The 15,626-nt window shown below is 46.0% G+C and overlaps 1 protein-coding gene across 1 annotated transcript in view; it reads left to right on the top strand.

Annotated features, from left to right (window-relative positions):
- The window catches only part of LOC144479477 (cathepsin L2-like), a 36,907-nt gene that overhangs the window by 11,662 nt on the left and 9,619 nt on the right, over positions 1-15,626 (top strand). The window contains exons 2-6 of the mRNA XM_078198186.1: positions 4,604-4,745; positions 8,105-8,227; positions 10,335-10,496; positions 12,151-12,375; positions 15,340-15,505. Coding sequence (XP_078054312.1) covers positions 4,614-4,745; positions 8,105-8,227; positions 10,335-10,496; positions 12,151-12,375; positions 15,340-15,505 — 808 coding nt within the window. The 5' untranslated portion in view covers positions 4,604-4,613. The remainder of the gene's footprint in view (positions 1-4,603; positions 4,746-8,104; positions 8,228-10,334; positions 10,497-12,150; positions 12,376-15,339; positions 15,506-15,626) is intronic.

Raw genomic sequence — 15,626 nt, 5'->3', positions numbered from 1 at the left:
TTAGAAATTGGCAAGAATTCAATTCGGGAGAATAGCATTAAAGTCTGCATTGCAACGTCCAAAGGAATAAATAGTATCTGACTTACGCATTTTAATTTTTACCTGCTGGATGAAGCATTTACAACACCTGAATGGTGCCACCAGAATCTGATCCATTCGCTGTAAAACTTTGGCACAGTTAGCTGGACCTAGTATACTGATGTAACAATGTACAGACTAGTTTCTGTACACTGATACATCACATATATAACTTACAACCAGTGAGGTCTGGGGTTCTCTGTGCTACTCTGTGAGTAGCTTCTGACATTGGTTTAGCCCCGTTCTAAACCTCGATTGAGAAAATGAATATTTTGTTTGTTTCCTTGATTGTAATCTGGTGTGAAATCACCACCAGTCCATCCGCCCTCATGTACTGTTGCTGACGGTCAGACAGTTTTTAAGATTCACCAGCATTGGGCGACCTGAACTTCATTTTTAACAATCTTGACCTCTTAACGACCACAGTGGTTAAACGGAAGGTATCAACTAAATTTTAAAGATGGCTCGACCAATATTTTTTTAACACCAGTTTTAAAGGTGCAGCGTTGTCTTTAACAGTCTCAAGTTTTGCATTCTGTAACTGCCAATAAATATATGCATCTGGGGTTGTGTTGAAAAGAGACTTGTTACTCACTGCTAAACATGCAGGAATCTGGCACCTATTGGAATTTGCCTTGGTAGCTAGATCTAAGAGAGATTCTGCTCATTTACTCAAAGTGAAAGTATTTTTTCTGAAATGCTTTGTTTACTTTACAGTTGCTTAGGAAAGATACAGCTTCCTTGTGCAGCCCAGAAAGAGGCCATTTGGCCCATTCTGTCAATGCTGGCCATTTGAAAGAGCTATCCAAATGGTTTCACTACAATTAACACTGCAAAATGCGACTATAGATTACATCTTGGGAATGCTCTTCACAGCCAATTAATTACTTTTTGACACATAGATAGTCGTGGCAACCAATGTGCAAACAGCAAGGTCAAACAAACAGCAGATGCTTACCCTGTTGATCTGTGTGTGAATTGGATTCTATACAGGGCATTGTTGACGCAGGGGCATTGAACCAGCTACGAGTCTACTCAGCAGGAATAAATTTGCATGTGGTTCCTCCCCACCAACCAGTGGAACTTCAGGAAACACCTGCTGAAACCCTCAGTAATGTTGTAAAGTGCTATTTCCTCTGTTTATCTTCCACCAAAGTTTCAGTGGATGATTGGGAGAACCCTTGTGAAAATTCACCATTAATATTGGGGTGGCACAATGGCACAGTGATTAACACTGCTGCCTCACAGCTCTAGGGACCTGGGTTCAATTCCAGCCATGGGTAACTCTCTGTGGAGTCTGCATGTTGTCTGTGTGGATTTCCTCCCACAGTCCAAAGCTGTGCAGGTTAGGTTGACTGGCCATTCCAAATTGCCCCTTAGTGTCCAAAGATTTGATTTATTATTGTCATAGTGTTGGAGTTACAGATAGGGTGAAGAGAACGATCATAATATCTGATAGGACCATTCAAAAGTCTGATGCCAGCAGGGAAGGAGCTGTGCTCAAGTCAGTTGGTATGTGTTTTCAGATTTTTCTATCTTTTTCCTGTCGGAAGAAGGTGGAAGAGAGTGGGGTCTTTGATTATGCTGACTGCTTTTCCGAGGCAGTGGGAAGTGTAGACAGAATCAATGATGGGAGGCTGATTTGCGAGATGGACTGGGCCACATTCACAACCCTTTGTAGTTTCTTGCAGCGTTGGTCAGAGCAGGAGTCTGGATTAGCCATGGGAAATGTGGCGGATGAAGGGAATAGGGCCTGTGTAGGATACTCTGTCAGAGAGTCGGTGCAGATACGATGGGCTGAATGGCCTCTCCTGCACTGTAGGGATTCTGTGATTCTCTGAATATGTGTTTAAGTTCTCATTATATCGTGATATTGTTGACTGTCCTCGGAGAATGATTTAGATTTCCCATGCTGCCTCCACTGTACAAAATGATGAGGGACATGGATAGGGTGGAAAGGAAGAAACCTCTTCCCTTAGCAGAGGGGTCAATAACCAGGGGGCAGAAATTTAGAGGGGATTTGAGGAAAAAGCTTTTTCACCCGGAAGGTGGTGGGAATCATGACATTTAAGAAGTATTTAGATGAGCATTTGGAATGCCATAGCATACCAGTCTGTGGAGCAAGTGCTAGAAAATGGGATTAGAAAAGTAGGTGCTTGATGGCCGGCGCAGTTATGATGGGCCGAAGGGCCTCTTTCCGTGCTGTAAAACTCTATGACTTGCCAAAATAATGGTCTTACTTTGATCTTCAAAAGGATTAAGGGATTATCTAAAACTTAGAGCTGGATAAGCCAAATCTCTCTCCAGCTTAATTTAAAACCAAAGCACCATGTTTGGGCCCTTCAATGTTTATGTGAGTCCAGCCTCAATTCCACCTGGGTCTGGTTACCACATCAGGCTAAGCCATGCGGCGGAGCCTTGGTGGACTGTTCCGGCATTGTCCTTTCTGCTTTCCCGTTTCACCACCCAGAAACTACAGATCATCCTGAATGTAAATGCCAATGTTTTCACCGACACTGAAGACCTCATCTCTCTCACTTCTTTCCTCATCAAGCACGCTATTGCCTTTCCATGTGCCAGAGAATAAACTTCATGGTTCTTAATCTTCAAATCTCTTTAACAACAACATATAAAGTTGCTGTAGTCCCAGATGACCAGAGGCTGATCTCCCTGATTGGGGAGAGCTGACTGGAGGTGATTTAACCTGAGGGTCACCACACTTCAGGTGAGGGGCAAGTTTGAGATTTGATTCCTTCATGAATAACCTCAGCCGGTACAGGAATTTATATAACTTAACAAAACAACCCATGATGCTTCATGGAAATGTTATCAAACAAAAGGTGTCACTGAGCCACATAAAGGGGATAGTAGGGCGAATGTCCAAAGACTTAGAATCATAGAATCTCTACAGTGCAGAAGGAGGCCATTTGGCCCATCGAGCCTGCACCGACAACAACTCCACCCTGGCCCTATCCCTGTAACCCCACGTATTTACCCTGCTAATTCCGCTGACACTAAGGGTCAATTTAGCATGGCCAATCAACCTAACCCGCACACCTTCGGAGGCTCAGGTTTTGGTTAAGGTTTTACCAAACGTCTTAGCGGAGGAAAGAGAAGAAGAGAGGAGGAGAGAGTCAGGGAGAAAATTCTAGAGTTTAGAGCCTTGCCGGCCGAAGGCACAGCTGCTAATGGTTGAGTTATTAAAATGAGGGATGTTCGAAACTGAATTGGAGAATTGCCTAGGGTTGTGGGGTTGGGGCAGATTGCTGAAAAAATGGAAGGTTTTGAAAACAAGGGTGAGAATTTTAAAATTGAGGTGTTGCTTCACCGAGAGCCAGTGTAGATCAGAAAGCACAGCATGATGGGTGAATGGAATATGGTGTAAATTAGGACACGGCTGCAGAACGTTACAAGTTAATGGCGGGTAGATCACATGAGTTGGCCAGGATTGCATTGGGACATTCAAGTCTGGGTTGATAAAGTCCGGACAAGGGTTTCAGCAGCTGATGAACTGAGACAGGGATGGAGTTGGGTGGTTTCGCCAAAGTGTAAATAACCTGAATGCCTCAACACCATCTGATCCAACCACGCCATGTGACAGGACACTCTGCAATCGCACCACCCTCAGTGTAAACATTCTCCTAAATTCTTTATTTGACCGGTTACTGGGTTTCCTGTATTTATTTTTCCTCTTTTCTGAACTTGCCTTCAACTGGAAACAGTTTCTCCATGTACAACCTTGTACTAAGGCTGTTGAAGCTCTGAATTTAAATGACAAATTGGAATTCAGAGCACTGGGCAATGACGGTGCAGAACTGACCACACAGATTATTGAGCTGATGCTGCGATTGAAAATGTGACATGGGGTAAAGAAAGCACACAGCGAATGGTTTAGGGTCTGGGATGCACTGCCTGGAAGTATGGTGGAGGCAGGTTTAACCAAGGCATTCAAGAGGGCATTCAATGATTATTTGAATAGAAACAATGTGCAGGGGTACGGGGGAATGGCACTAAGTCAAAATGCTAATTTGGAGAGCTGGTGCAGACACAATGGGCCAAATGGCCTCCTTCTGCACTGTAACAATTCTGTGAAAATTCTCAGATGCTAAAGGGGACCGTGTTTGACCTGTTTTCACTTCCCAGTGTCACAGCTGCGAAATCATCAGCATTTATTTATGCAACATTAGTGTAAGACACACAGAGACAGCACTGCGGAAATGGCAGTTTTCTGCCACCCATGGTCAGAATGCCAAGGTGGAACGCTCCATCCAACATCGATGGCAGCACCTGCCTAGGGATACTGCCCTGCCAGGGGGGCACATCTCACCTCACTGATACTGTACGTGAATCAGCTGCTTAATACAAATGCACCATAAAAAGGCTCAAGTTTCTTCACTTTAGAGATTAGGATTTAGGATTAAACAGATCCAAGTTGGACATAAGCTGCAAACTATTGCAAGCATGTCACTGTATGTGAATAGTGATCAATTGTCTGCCACTGATCCTGGTGTATTCATTCTATTAGATTACCCATAATGAAGGCCTCCTTCTTTTCCACTTGCTTGGCGGTGTCCTTTCTGGCTGTTGCCTCTGTGCACACACATGATCCTACATTAGACGATGCGTGGTTGAACTGGAAGTCATTTCACAACAAAGACTATACTGAGGTAAGTGGCTAAAACATGAACATTTCCAACTCCCAACAGCTGAATATCCACCGTGAAGCCCAGAACCAGAAACTGTATCCAACTTACATAGAACATAGAACAGTACAGCACAGAACAGGCCCTTCGGCCCACGATGTTGTGCCGAGCTTTATCTGAAAAATGGTTCCATGGTTATCTGAAAAAACTTCCATGGTTTAATCCTGAATAGCCAGTGATGGTAAAATGAAGGGCAGCATTGTTAGCTCATTTCTGTTCTTCTTTCATATATTCTAACGTCTGTATTTTAGAGAATTATCTCGGTTAAGTCCCACCTTTCTGTGATTGGGAGAGTGTCTTTACATTGAACCATGTTAGGCCAGGTCAGCTCAGTGCAGTGCAGGTACGGGCACATTGTGTCCACTCAAAACAGTTCCTCCAACAATCAGAGAATCAGGGCTCCTGAAACATCGCCTACTTCCCCTCTGCATTATCCTAATCTGTTTTGACGTTGTGAGGTTCTGTACGCAACAGGCCGGACAGCAGCCAAGTCGAAGCCATGGAGGGAGCACGACCTCCATTTAAAACTCTCGAGGTTCAGTAGACCTCCCTGCACTCGGTTCATGTAGAATGGGACAGCCTCTCTCCAACCTTCATCCCTCATGGGCAGCAAGGGAAGGAAATGAGGGGAAGCATTAAATCCCAAGTACATCAGGGAGTGGGGTTTGCAGGATGGAGGGGGAGTACCGTCAGCAGCAATAGCAGGGGCTTGATTCTCAGTGGGTACCAACCCCCCCTTCTCCTAACCTGCCCCCTTTCCCAGTCCCTTGATCAGGCACTGAGTGTCTTTGAAGCACGGGCCCCTCTTGGGGGGCCACAAATATCCCTGACGGGGTTTACTTTTCGGGCTTCCCACATGGACAATCGCCCTGCTGCTACTGGGTGAATGCCAGTGGCGGCAGGATGAGGCCTTTTAGTGGGCATCAGCTGCTGGGATAAGGAAAAGGGGCGAGTGACTGATGACATACACTATCCCGCCCTGGGACTTCCTGGGTTGACCCAGCCTGTTGTCACTAGGCCTCTCTGCCTGTGTATGCACAAACCCAATGGAAGAATGAGGCGGGAGGAGCTCTCTTGTTTCTCTCTTCCAATTTCTCTTTGTGAAGTGCAATCCCGAAGAAGGCGGCATGGTGGCACAGTAGTTAGCACTGCTGCCTCACAGCTCCAGTGACCTGGGTTCGACTCCGGCCTTGGGTCACTGTCTGTTCGGAGTCTGCACGTTCTTCCCGTGTCTGCATGGGTTTCCTCCGGGTGCTCCGGTTTCCTCCCACAGTCTCAGACTCGATGGGTTGAATGGCCTCTTCTGAACTGTGTTGGGATTATCTGAAGATGGCACACCAGCTATTTCTATACTCCCATTCTTTACTCTAGGTTGTTTAACAGCAATGTTTTTGCTGTGCCCGATGGAAGCAGCTAGAAACTATAGCACCTGTCCATACAGAGCAGAGTAGTAGGAACATTTACAGTCAACTCTGCTTCTCACTGGTACAGCTCACCTCATGTAGGCCTCACCTCTCTATGGAGACGGGGCCAAGGAGAACAGTCAGTTTTTCACTGCTCTGTCTCTTATCAAGAAGACATCCCTCTAGCTTTAAGTCGGGGTTACCATTCTCTCTGCTTAGGGAAGCTCCATTTCCAATTGCTCCTTACTCGGGGCTGGTGAACACATTTCGGAAAGGCTAGGCACAATATTCAATTGAATTTTAAAATAAGGTTGCGGTATTAAGGAAAGAAACAATTGCTGAGCAAAAGTAAAGCAATGTCACAGCATTCACTTGATAAGTTTTTTTAAAAAGTAATTTATATAATTGACCAGGTGAGAGGGTGAGTGTGTGAATGTGTGTGTGTGTGTGTGTGTGTGTGTGGCTCACTCAATCTCGGGGTACTCACTCACTCACCCTCACACACAATGTGTGGGTGGGCGCCTGTGCATGTGTTGGTGGGTGAGAGTGAGTGAGAAACCTGAGACTGGGAGTAAGGCATGCTCACTCTCGCCCTTGCTGTCTCTCACTCCCACACAGCATGGCACTGTGCCCCCCCCCCCACCCCCCCATGCCGCCCACCCCCCCTCCCCCCAACCAGTTCAGTACGTCCAATCACAGGCTGGTTCCTACCAGTGAGCCTATCAGCAGCCAGTGTCTGGAAATACCAACCTGTGATTGAATGAGCAGACGCACAGTATTTTTCATGAAGTCTTCAGTGGTTGAACAGCCTGGAGGACTGGATCAAAATGCCTTGGCGCTGCAAATGTCTCACGGGCTGGAGGTTCGCCTGCTTTAAGCATTTTCACCTTTCTTCGTCTAACAAAGCACAAACTCTTCTCCAAAAATACCCTTGCAATAATAGCATTGCTTTGATAAGCTATGGCTGACAATTCTTTAACTTGCCAAGGGAAAATCAGTCCTGGTACCTCTCTGATTTGGCTTTGTCTAGAACTCCAGTTTGGAGCTGATTTCCAAGCCCTGAGCATGAAATAATTGGATAGGTTTCAGACGATACTTTTTTCTGTGATAAGCCACTAGTTTCCATTTGTATTTGTCTGAACACAAAATGGCTTCAGGGTGGTTTCACTTCCCTGTTCCCTCTTATTCATCACATGCAGGATTTGCAGCCTCTGCTAAGATACTTCTGCTTCAATAAACAAAAACATCCCTTTGCGTTCCAAATACACGGAAGTGTGTTTCTATTTATATCTTTTAATCGCCTCAGTTGGTGACTTTTGAAGAGGTGCAAGTGTTTTCTTTAAATTAATTTACCGGAATAGGGACATTGGAGTGGCACAGTGGTTAGCACTGCTGCTTTACAGTGCCAGGGACCTGGGTTTGATTCCCGGCTTGGGTCACTGTCTGTGTGGAGTCTGCGCGTTCTCCCCGTGTCTGTGTGGGTTTCCTCCGGGTGCTCCAGTTTCGTGCTGGGTTAGGTGCATTGGCCATGCTAAATTCTAAATTTTTCCACCTGACACGTACCATTCTGTGCTGCCACACAGGGATGTATCAGCGACTCCTTACAAGACAACTAGGAGTTAAACCTGCTCAACAGCCTTGGAGGCTTAGCTGTCGTTGTTCTCAAAATGAGATGGTTGCCTCCATCAGCAGTGCCAAAAAGTTGCAGCCACGATCAAGCACGCGTCTCAGTGTCTGACAGTTGTGTTCCTGTTGTGGCCTCTCGGAGACTTTAATCAGCCTTTGTATCCTCCCACTCTTTCGCTCTCTGAGAAACGTGGGCGAGGATATGACAGCAACTACACCTTAGGAACTGCTGAGAGTGTTTTTTAAATATAAAACTTGTCACATGATCTGTTTCTTTTCCTCTTTCTCTCTAAGGATGAAGGGAATTATAGAAGGATGGTGTGGGAGAAAAATTTGAAATTAATCGAGCTTCATAACCTGGAACATTCGATGGGGAAGCACACATTTCAGATGGGAATGAACCACTTTGGAGACCTTGTGAGTACGAATACAACTGTTATATCACAATAAATCATTTGGTTTCTATGATATAGACCACAGCATGGGCGATTGAATATTGACCAGAAATGCCCAAGGCTCAATCTCAAATCTATATTGTGTTGAACTGAATCAGGGTGGGAAAAGGGGCAATACAATGGACACAGTGTCCCAGAAGCACAGTCACTATCCAGTGATCACTATCAAGTGGCACACTGGGTGAATGGTCACCTCCGTCACATACCAGATGGGCGGTTGATGGGCAGATTGCTCTGGCCACCTGCTCCATTTTAATGGTGGAGCCTCATTTAAATACAAGAACCAGCTTCATGGTGCTGGTGAGCTCGGCATTCGGTGGCAGGAAGTCCATCACGAGGTTGCTGAGGCTCTTTAAAGGCAGCAGCGTCGGGATTGGAGGAGCAGCAGATTGCCGCAGCAGGGAACCTCCAGCAGCAAGGAGGTGAACTTGTGGAAGCCTTTAAGTCTCAAAATGCCAAGGGACTGAAGATGACAGAGCATCATATTTGCTTCGAGTATTCATTGGCTGCAGCTAAGGATCATCTTAAAAATGTCTGAGGAACCTCTACTTTCTGATCCGTCTAGTAGATACATTGGGAGCACTGAGCTCCTTCTGACTCTGATCTGCTTCTCCCACGTAGAAGCGTGAATCATAATCCACCCAAAATTCAGAACAGCCAGACCTCCCGCAGTAAGATCTATTTTCCAGATTCCCTTCCAATACCGTCCCGTTTATGCCAAAAAGCGGGATCGTGCTTGACCTTCATGCTTGAACTACCTGATCTACCCCCCAGCCACTGAACCTCCTCCAAACTCCCTTTCTTCTCAAAGCTCCATGAAAATGTCGTCACTTTCCCACCCCACATCTGTCAAGGTGTAGAGATCTGCGCCAAGAACCTCCGACCTCGTCCGCGGCTGGGATTCTCCGGTCCTGCTGCAGTGAATGGAGTTTTGGTTGGCCACGAGATTCTCCGTTCTCGCTGGCTTTGGGGCCGGCACAGACGAAATTGGAGAATTTGAGGGTGGCACGGTGGCACAGTGGTTACCACCACTGCCTCACAGCGCCAGGGACTCGGGTTGAATTCCAGCCTTGGGTCACTGTCTGTGTGGAGTTTGCACATTCTCCTCGTGTCTGCGTGGTTTTCCTCCAGGTGCTCCAGTTTCCTCCCACAGTCCAAAGATGTGCAGGTTACGTGGATTGGCTGTGCTAAATTGACCCCAGTGTCAGGGGGATTAGCAGGGTAAATATGTGGGGTTACAGGGCCTGGATGGGATTGTGGTCGGTGCAGATCTTGTGGGCCAAATGGCCTCCTTCTGCATTGTAGGGATTCTATGATTCAATCTATGATTCTATGAATCCCGCCCCTGAGGGTGTTGTCAGGTTTAACAAGCCTGGACAGGGAGATTTGCCGACTGATCCCCATTGAACAATTCCCAGCGGACATTAAGCAAGAACAGGGCTGGCCCGAACTGTGATGCCAACGTTGTAGAATAACTTGCTGACTGGAGGCTTGTGCTTGAAAGAACAGCCGCTTGGAGGGATGCAACTAGAGTCCAGTATGAGTCATGAGCTTTGGAAGAGCAGCAGAGTGAGGAAAGCCCAGGGCCAGGAAGAATTCCAGTCTCAGTATTCAATCCAACCTGCCTTAATATATATAGGAAAGAATGAACATTTATTAATAGGGGTACACAGGTTAACTGGTCCTGGGCTTGTTTCAGCCTGAAGGGAATGTTCCATTCCATCATTTCCAGCTGTAGATTGGACCAATCACAAGCTTCTCACAGTTGTAAAGTCACGGTGAGAGTTGCCGGGTGGGATTTTCCGGCTCTTCCCACCTTCAGGATCTTCTGGTCTCACCGAAAGTAACTCCCAGTGGTGGGTTCCCCAGCGGTGGGACGGGTAAGCCACGCAAAATGCTGCATACACTGGCGTGACCGGAAAATCCCATAGGCGTCCAATGGCAAGCAGCCTCCTCCACTGGAAACCAGGGGCAGTGTTGGGGTGTAATGTCTGACCGGTTTATTTGGTTTATGGGTTTAAGGAGATTTTGGTGCTGGAACTAACTGTAACAATCTATCTGGCTTACAGACATCTGAGGAGTTCAATCAATTTATGAATCAACTGCATCTACATGAAATGAAAAACTCAACCAGGAAGGAGGAGCCTGCTTCAGCTAGGCCCAAACCATCCAGAATTCCCCAGAGCATTGATTGGAGAAGCAAAGGTTACGTTACTGACGTGAAAAACCAGGTAAAGTGGTGAGGATGGTGACTAAGCTACCTGAAGAAACCATAATGTCATCTTACAACGTCTCCAGAATTCCACAAAACCTCCAATCTGACACTTCGAATTGACTAGGAACAAAATCCCTGATTTAAACTCCCAGTGTAAGTTTGGACCGGGGGAGAGGCAGACTAGAAACTGTCTGAGTCTGCCCAGTGTCAGTCCCTGGGATTTTACCAGTGGGCTTCAGCTGGATGGTCCCCACATCAGCCTCCCAATCCAGTGGGAAACACTACTAGGCTGGGGGCACGATATTTCAGGTTCATAGAATCCCTACAGTACAGAAGGAGGCCATTTAGCTCTTCGAGTCTGCACCGACAACAATCCCATCCAGATCCTATCCTTGTAACCCCACGTAATCCCCCGATACTAAGGGGAAATATTTACTCCACTAATCCCCCTAACCTACACATCTTGGGACACTAAGGGCTAATTTAGCATGGCCAACCTGCCTAACCAGCATGTCTTTTGGACTGTGGGAGGAAACCGGAGCACCCAGAGGAAACCCACGCAGACATGGGGAGAACATGCAAACCCTACACAGACAGTGACCCGAGGCCGGAATCGAACCTGGGCCCCTCGTGCTGCGAGGCTGCAGTGCTAACCACAGTGCTGCCCACTGTTGCGGATAACTGTTTGCTTGGGAGCTGCAGGAACAGGCCAGGGCGTACATTAAGAAGGGGGATTGGGAGTGCAGTGCAATCAAGGGGAGGAGCGCAATGAGGCCAAGGTTTTCTTCTGAAGCTGCAGAGGAGCAGACAGGCTGGTTTCAAATCACTGCTTCAACCCTTAGAAACCTACAGGTTTGCAGTGATTCCCATCTTTCCGTTGACTGATCACTTTCTCTGTGGTAATGTCTTGTACAGGGAGATTTACCTCATGCCCTACATCAATCTCAGATTGAGAAGTGGACAGAATAGCCCCAAACCTCTGACTGTGATATTCATGAAGTAGAAGTTACATAGCAAAGCCTAAGCTGACTCCTCATCCCTCCCTCTGGAGAACGTGGTGCCTGCCCTGTTAGTGCAGCTTCAGATATTCAGAACATAGCATGCGGAGAGTCAGAGACATAGGGCGGGATTTTCTAGCCTCGCTCGAGCGAGACCGGAAATTCCCGCCCGAGGTCAACGGACATTTCCATTGTCCGCCCCTCGCCCGCTCCAATTCCGTGACGGGCGAGGGGGTAGAATTCCGTCAATACCATTAGATATAGTTATTTTATATTTCTGCCCAAAATGGGTCTCGAAGGAACTTTCACTAGCTCAGGCCTTGAAACTTGCTTTGCAGCAAAGTCTTCATCACTCTCTAACTCCTAAGAGTCTCCCATTGAGACTAACCCCTTGGTAGGGGGATAGCATTATCTCTGACCCTTCTCTCAATCTCTGACTATGAAAAGATGCTTCTCTGAACAAATTGAACTGAGATTGGAAGATTGTGGGTATGAATAGATGTTTAATTTTCGCTGACACTTACTGGACCTCTGACATGCTCCCACCTCAATTCTTTTTCTATTATCTGGACTATGTTTACTGTGTGTCATCCTTAAGCTGTAATGTATCTAAAAGCTTCGTTTGAGATGTTGCTGCTATTACTGTATTAATATCAGTTATTGTTATTGCAGAGGCATTGTGGCTCATGCTGGGCTTTCAGTGCTGTTGGTGCCCTTGAGGGACAGACATACAAGAAGACAGGGAAGCTCATCTCCTTGAGTGAACAGAACCTGGTCGACTGCTCCAATTCTGAGGGCAACCATGGGTGCAATGGCGGGTTAATGGGCAACGCCTTCAACTATGTTCAGTCTAATGGTGGGATTGACACAGAGGTTTATTATCCATACACTGCAACGGTAGGTTTTTTGTTCCCTCCAGGTTTTTTTTCCCATTGCTTTACTCCTTTCCTGAATGTAACTGCTTAATGCTGGAGTGCAGCCCCACAGTTCTAAGCTCATCAGTAGTACGTGACACAGATAGCTCTTCCTCATCTCTGAGCCTTGATATTAGGCCCATTCAACCATGGTATCAGGGCAGTCGAGCCTGGATCCTGGCTTCACTCATTCCCCATATGTCTACCTTTCATCAGGTAGGGTTTAGGAGGGATTAAGTGTGGCTGATTGACCTCCTGTGCCTGAGGGCAGCTGTAGCACTCTCCATCACTGCCAGCTGGGATCTGTCATCTTGTTGAACATCTTACATCCAGCTGGTGAAGGAGATTGGAAGTCAATCTTCACCCGCTTTCAGATTTATTCATATAGTGAGACATTACAAATGTATAGTACCTGACTCTACAAACTGCCACTAGTTTCAATAAGTGTATCTTTGTACACTTTTGAGTAAATCAAATTAACTAAAGAATCACTCCTTTAAAGGAGCAATGCAACAAAAAAACAAAAACTTTAAGGGAAATTTATCAAATTAAATATGTGCACATTGGTCTGAATTTTGAGGCTGAGCCCTTGAGATCCAGAGACTGGGTGAGGAACACATCTCCACCGATTCTAACAGGCTTGCTGCCATTTAATGCTCTGATAAGCGTTGATTGGCACAAGACTTCTGTTTTCACTTGGGTGGAAGTCCTGCCTTGGAGAGTGGCCAGCCATTCAGATTGGCTGGCATCTGCCCAGCCCCTCCTGGCACAGTGCTTATGTCTCTCATAAACTTTTCTTGCATTGATGTATTATATTTATAAGATTAAATTCATAAAAATGGCTAATTAATGAATTTGAAATAAAATGTTAACCTAGCTCCACTAAGAGAGCAGAGAAAGGGGTTCAGACTGAATTCCACTTCAAATGTTTACACACTGATGTCAGATTTCCATCTACGGTTCATGGACTGAGAGTCAGGCCATTTCCTGACATTGTATTCACGATTTCAAAAAGACAGCACATTTCCATCAAATTTGGTCTCTGGGAGTTGGGCTTCCACCTCCCTAGGCAGGTCTGAAGTGACAACGGAGGTAGCTGGATGGTGTGGACAGCAGCTTAAGAGACCTGCCTCTATTTACTGGGACATTGGCCCAGTTCTATTCATAGTTGTTAGACTTTCTAACTCTCACCCCAGCCCAATAGCTTCTCCCAACAAATCTCCAGCGTCTCCCATACATCCCTCAGTGCCCGTTCAATCAATATCCATTAGCTTCAGAACTCATGAACCATTAATAAAACTGACAAGTCTTTGAAATGCTCATAAAATAAAAGCAGCCTTTCAAAATTCCCTTTCAAACACAGCCAGTGAAAGTCCACCCCGAAGAACCATTAATCCAATCAATGGACGAGATCTTTAGAATCATAGAATCCCTACAGTTCAGAAGGAGGCCTTTAGACCCATTGAGCCTGCACTGGCAACAATCCCACTGAGGCCCTATCCCCGTAACCCTACGCATTTACCCTACTAATCCCCCTGACAGTAAGGGATAATTTAGCATGGCCAATGAAGCTAATCTGCACATCTTTGGAGTGTGGGAGGAAACCAGAGCACCCGGAGGAAACCCACGCAGACACAGGAAGAATGTGCAAACTCCATACAGACAGACACCTGGGGCTGGAATTTAACCCGGGTCCCTGGCGCTGTGAGGCAGCAGTGCTAACCACTGTGCCACCCTATCTTCTGGCTCTTCATGCTGGCAGGAACTCCTGGTCCCACCGATGGCGCACCCCTGCTGCAGGTTTCCCGGCAGCGCGCAGTTGAATCAATGGGAAACCCCATTGACAGCAGCAGGACCAGACGATCCCACCGTCAGCAATGGCAGCCCTCTCACTGCTGAGAAACAATGCCATGGGGAGGCCAAAAAATATCTAATTTTATTCAAATATACAGGCATTGGAAAACCGCTTCAAAGAAACATAAAGTTATTACAAGCTTCCAAACTGTCAAATGAACAAAGTAATCAGTCCCCTTTGCAGCTGATTAAATGACCGCCTGAAAGGCTGGCTCCTAAATGAATCTTGGAACTCAACCAAGCATTCATAATGATGCAATCTGGCAAAACACATGTCTGGCCATCTGGTCAGCTGCTTCTGTTGATACATTTGTCAAAGGGGACTACCAGCCTTGTTTGATTGAGAGTTTTGCAAAATTGCAACTGATTTCTTGATAACTTCTGCACAGCACATTGAGGACAATTAGGTGGAGGGGATCCTGTGCACGGTAGGAACCCCTCATTTTCTCTCCGTTTATTTAAAGATTGGACAATGTGCTGCCATGCTTGATTATATCCAACATTGTCCATTGGTCTGAGTCGAGGTGGTCTTTTTGGCTCAGTGCAATCCTTAGTTTCTTCAGCTCCTTTCCACTTGAGCGATATCCTTCATTCTCAATTTTAGACTTTCACCAGGTTAATTAATTTAAAAACACCAACTGGTGTCAGAAACGATCCCCGATGTTAATAATTTAATACAAAACTTGATTAGCTGTCACTTCTCACAGTTCTTTTGAAAATAGCTAAATTATGGATAATATATTTTGTACCTTCCTTAACTCTGAAAGAAGTCTTTATCAATTTGGTTCTTTTTAAAAATTCTTTCAAGTGATGTGGGAGTCGCTGGCTGGGCCAGCATTTATTGCTTGTCCCTAATTGCACTTTAACGAGTGGCTCACTGGATTATTATAGGGGGCAGTTAAGAGTCAACCACATTGTTGTAGATCTGGAGTCTCATGTAGGCCAGACCAGGTAAGGCAGAATGACATTCCTCCTAGTCTAAGCCTGAAAGGTTATGTAATCATGACTGTAGCTGGAATAGTTAGCTTTACAGCAAGGATTTGTTTATTTTGTATATAGTTAAATGCTTTTCTTATGATTTCCTCTCTTACAGGAAGGCACCTGTAAATATAATCCCAGATACAGTGCAACCACGTGCCATGGCTATAGGTTTGCAACTGGTGGTAATGAGGTAGAGCTGGCTGAAGCAGTGGCCACCATTGGACCAATATCAGTCGCCATTGATGCCAAACAATTATCTTTCCAGTTCTACAGATCAGGTAAATAATGAAGTCTAATCATTTATCTTTGTACTAGGCACATTTGGAAGAAAATGGACTAGTTAGTGACAGGCAGCATGGTTTTGTACAGGGAAGGTCATGTCTCACCAACTTGCTTGAG

The sequence above is a fragment of the Mustelus asterias genome, chromosome 26 (genome assembly GCF_964213995.1).
Source record: "Mustelus asterias chromosome 26, sMusAst1.hap1.1, whole genome shotgun sequence".
Lineage (NCBI taxonomy): Eukaryota > Metazoa > Chordata > Chondrichthyes > Carcharhiniformes > Triakidae > Mustelus > Mustelus asterias.
Note: the sequence above shows the minus strand (reverse complement) of the source record. Positions and strands in the feature narration are given on the sequence as shown.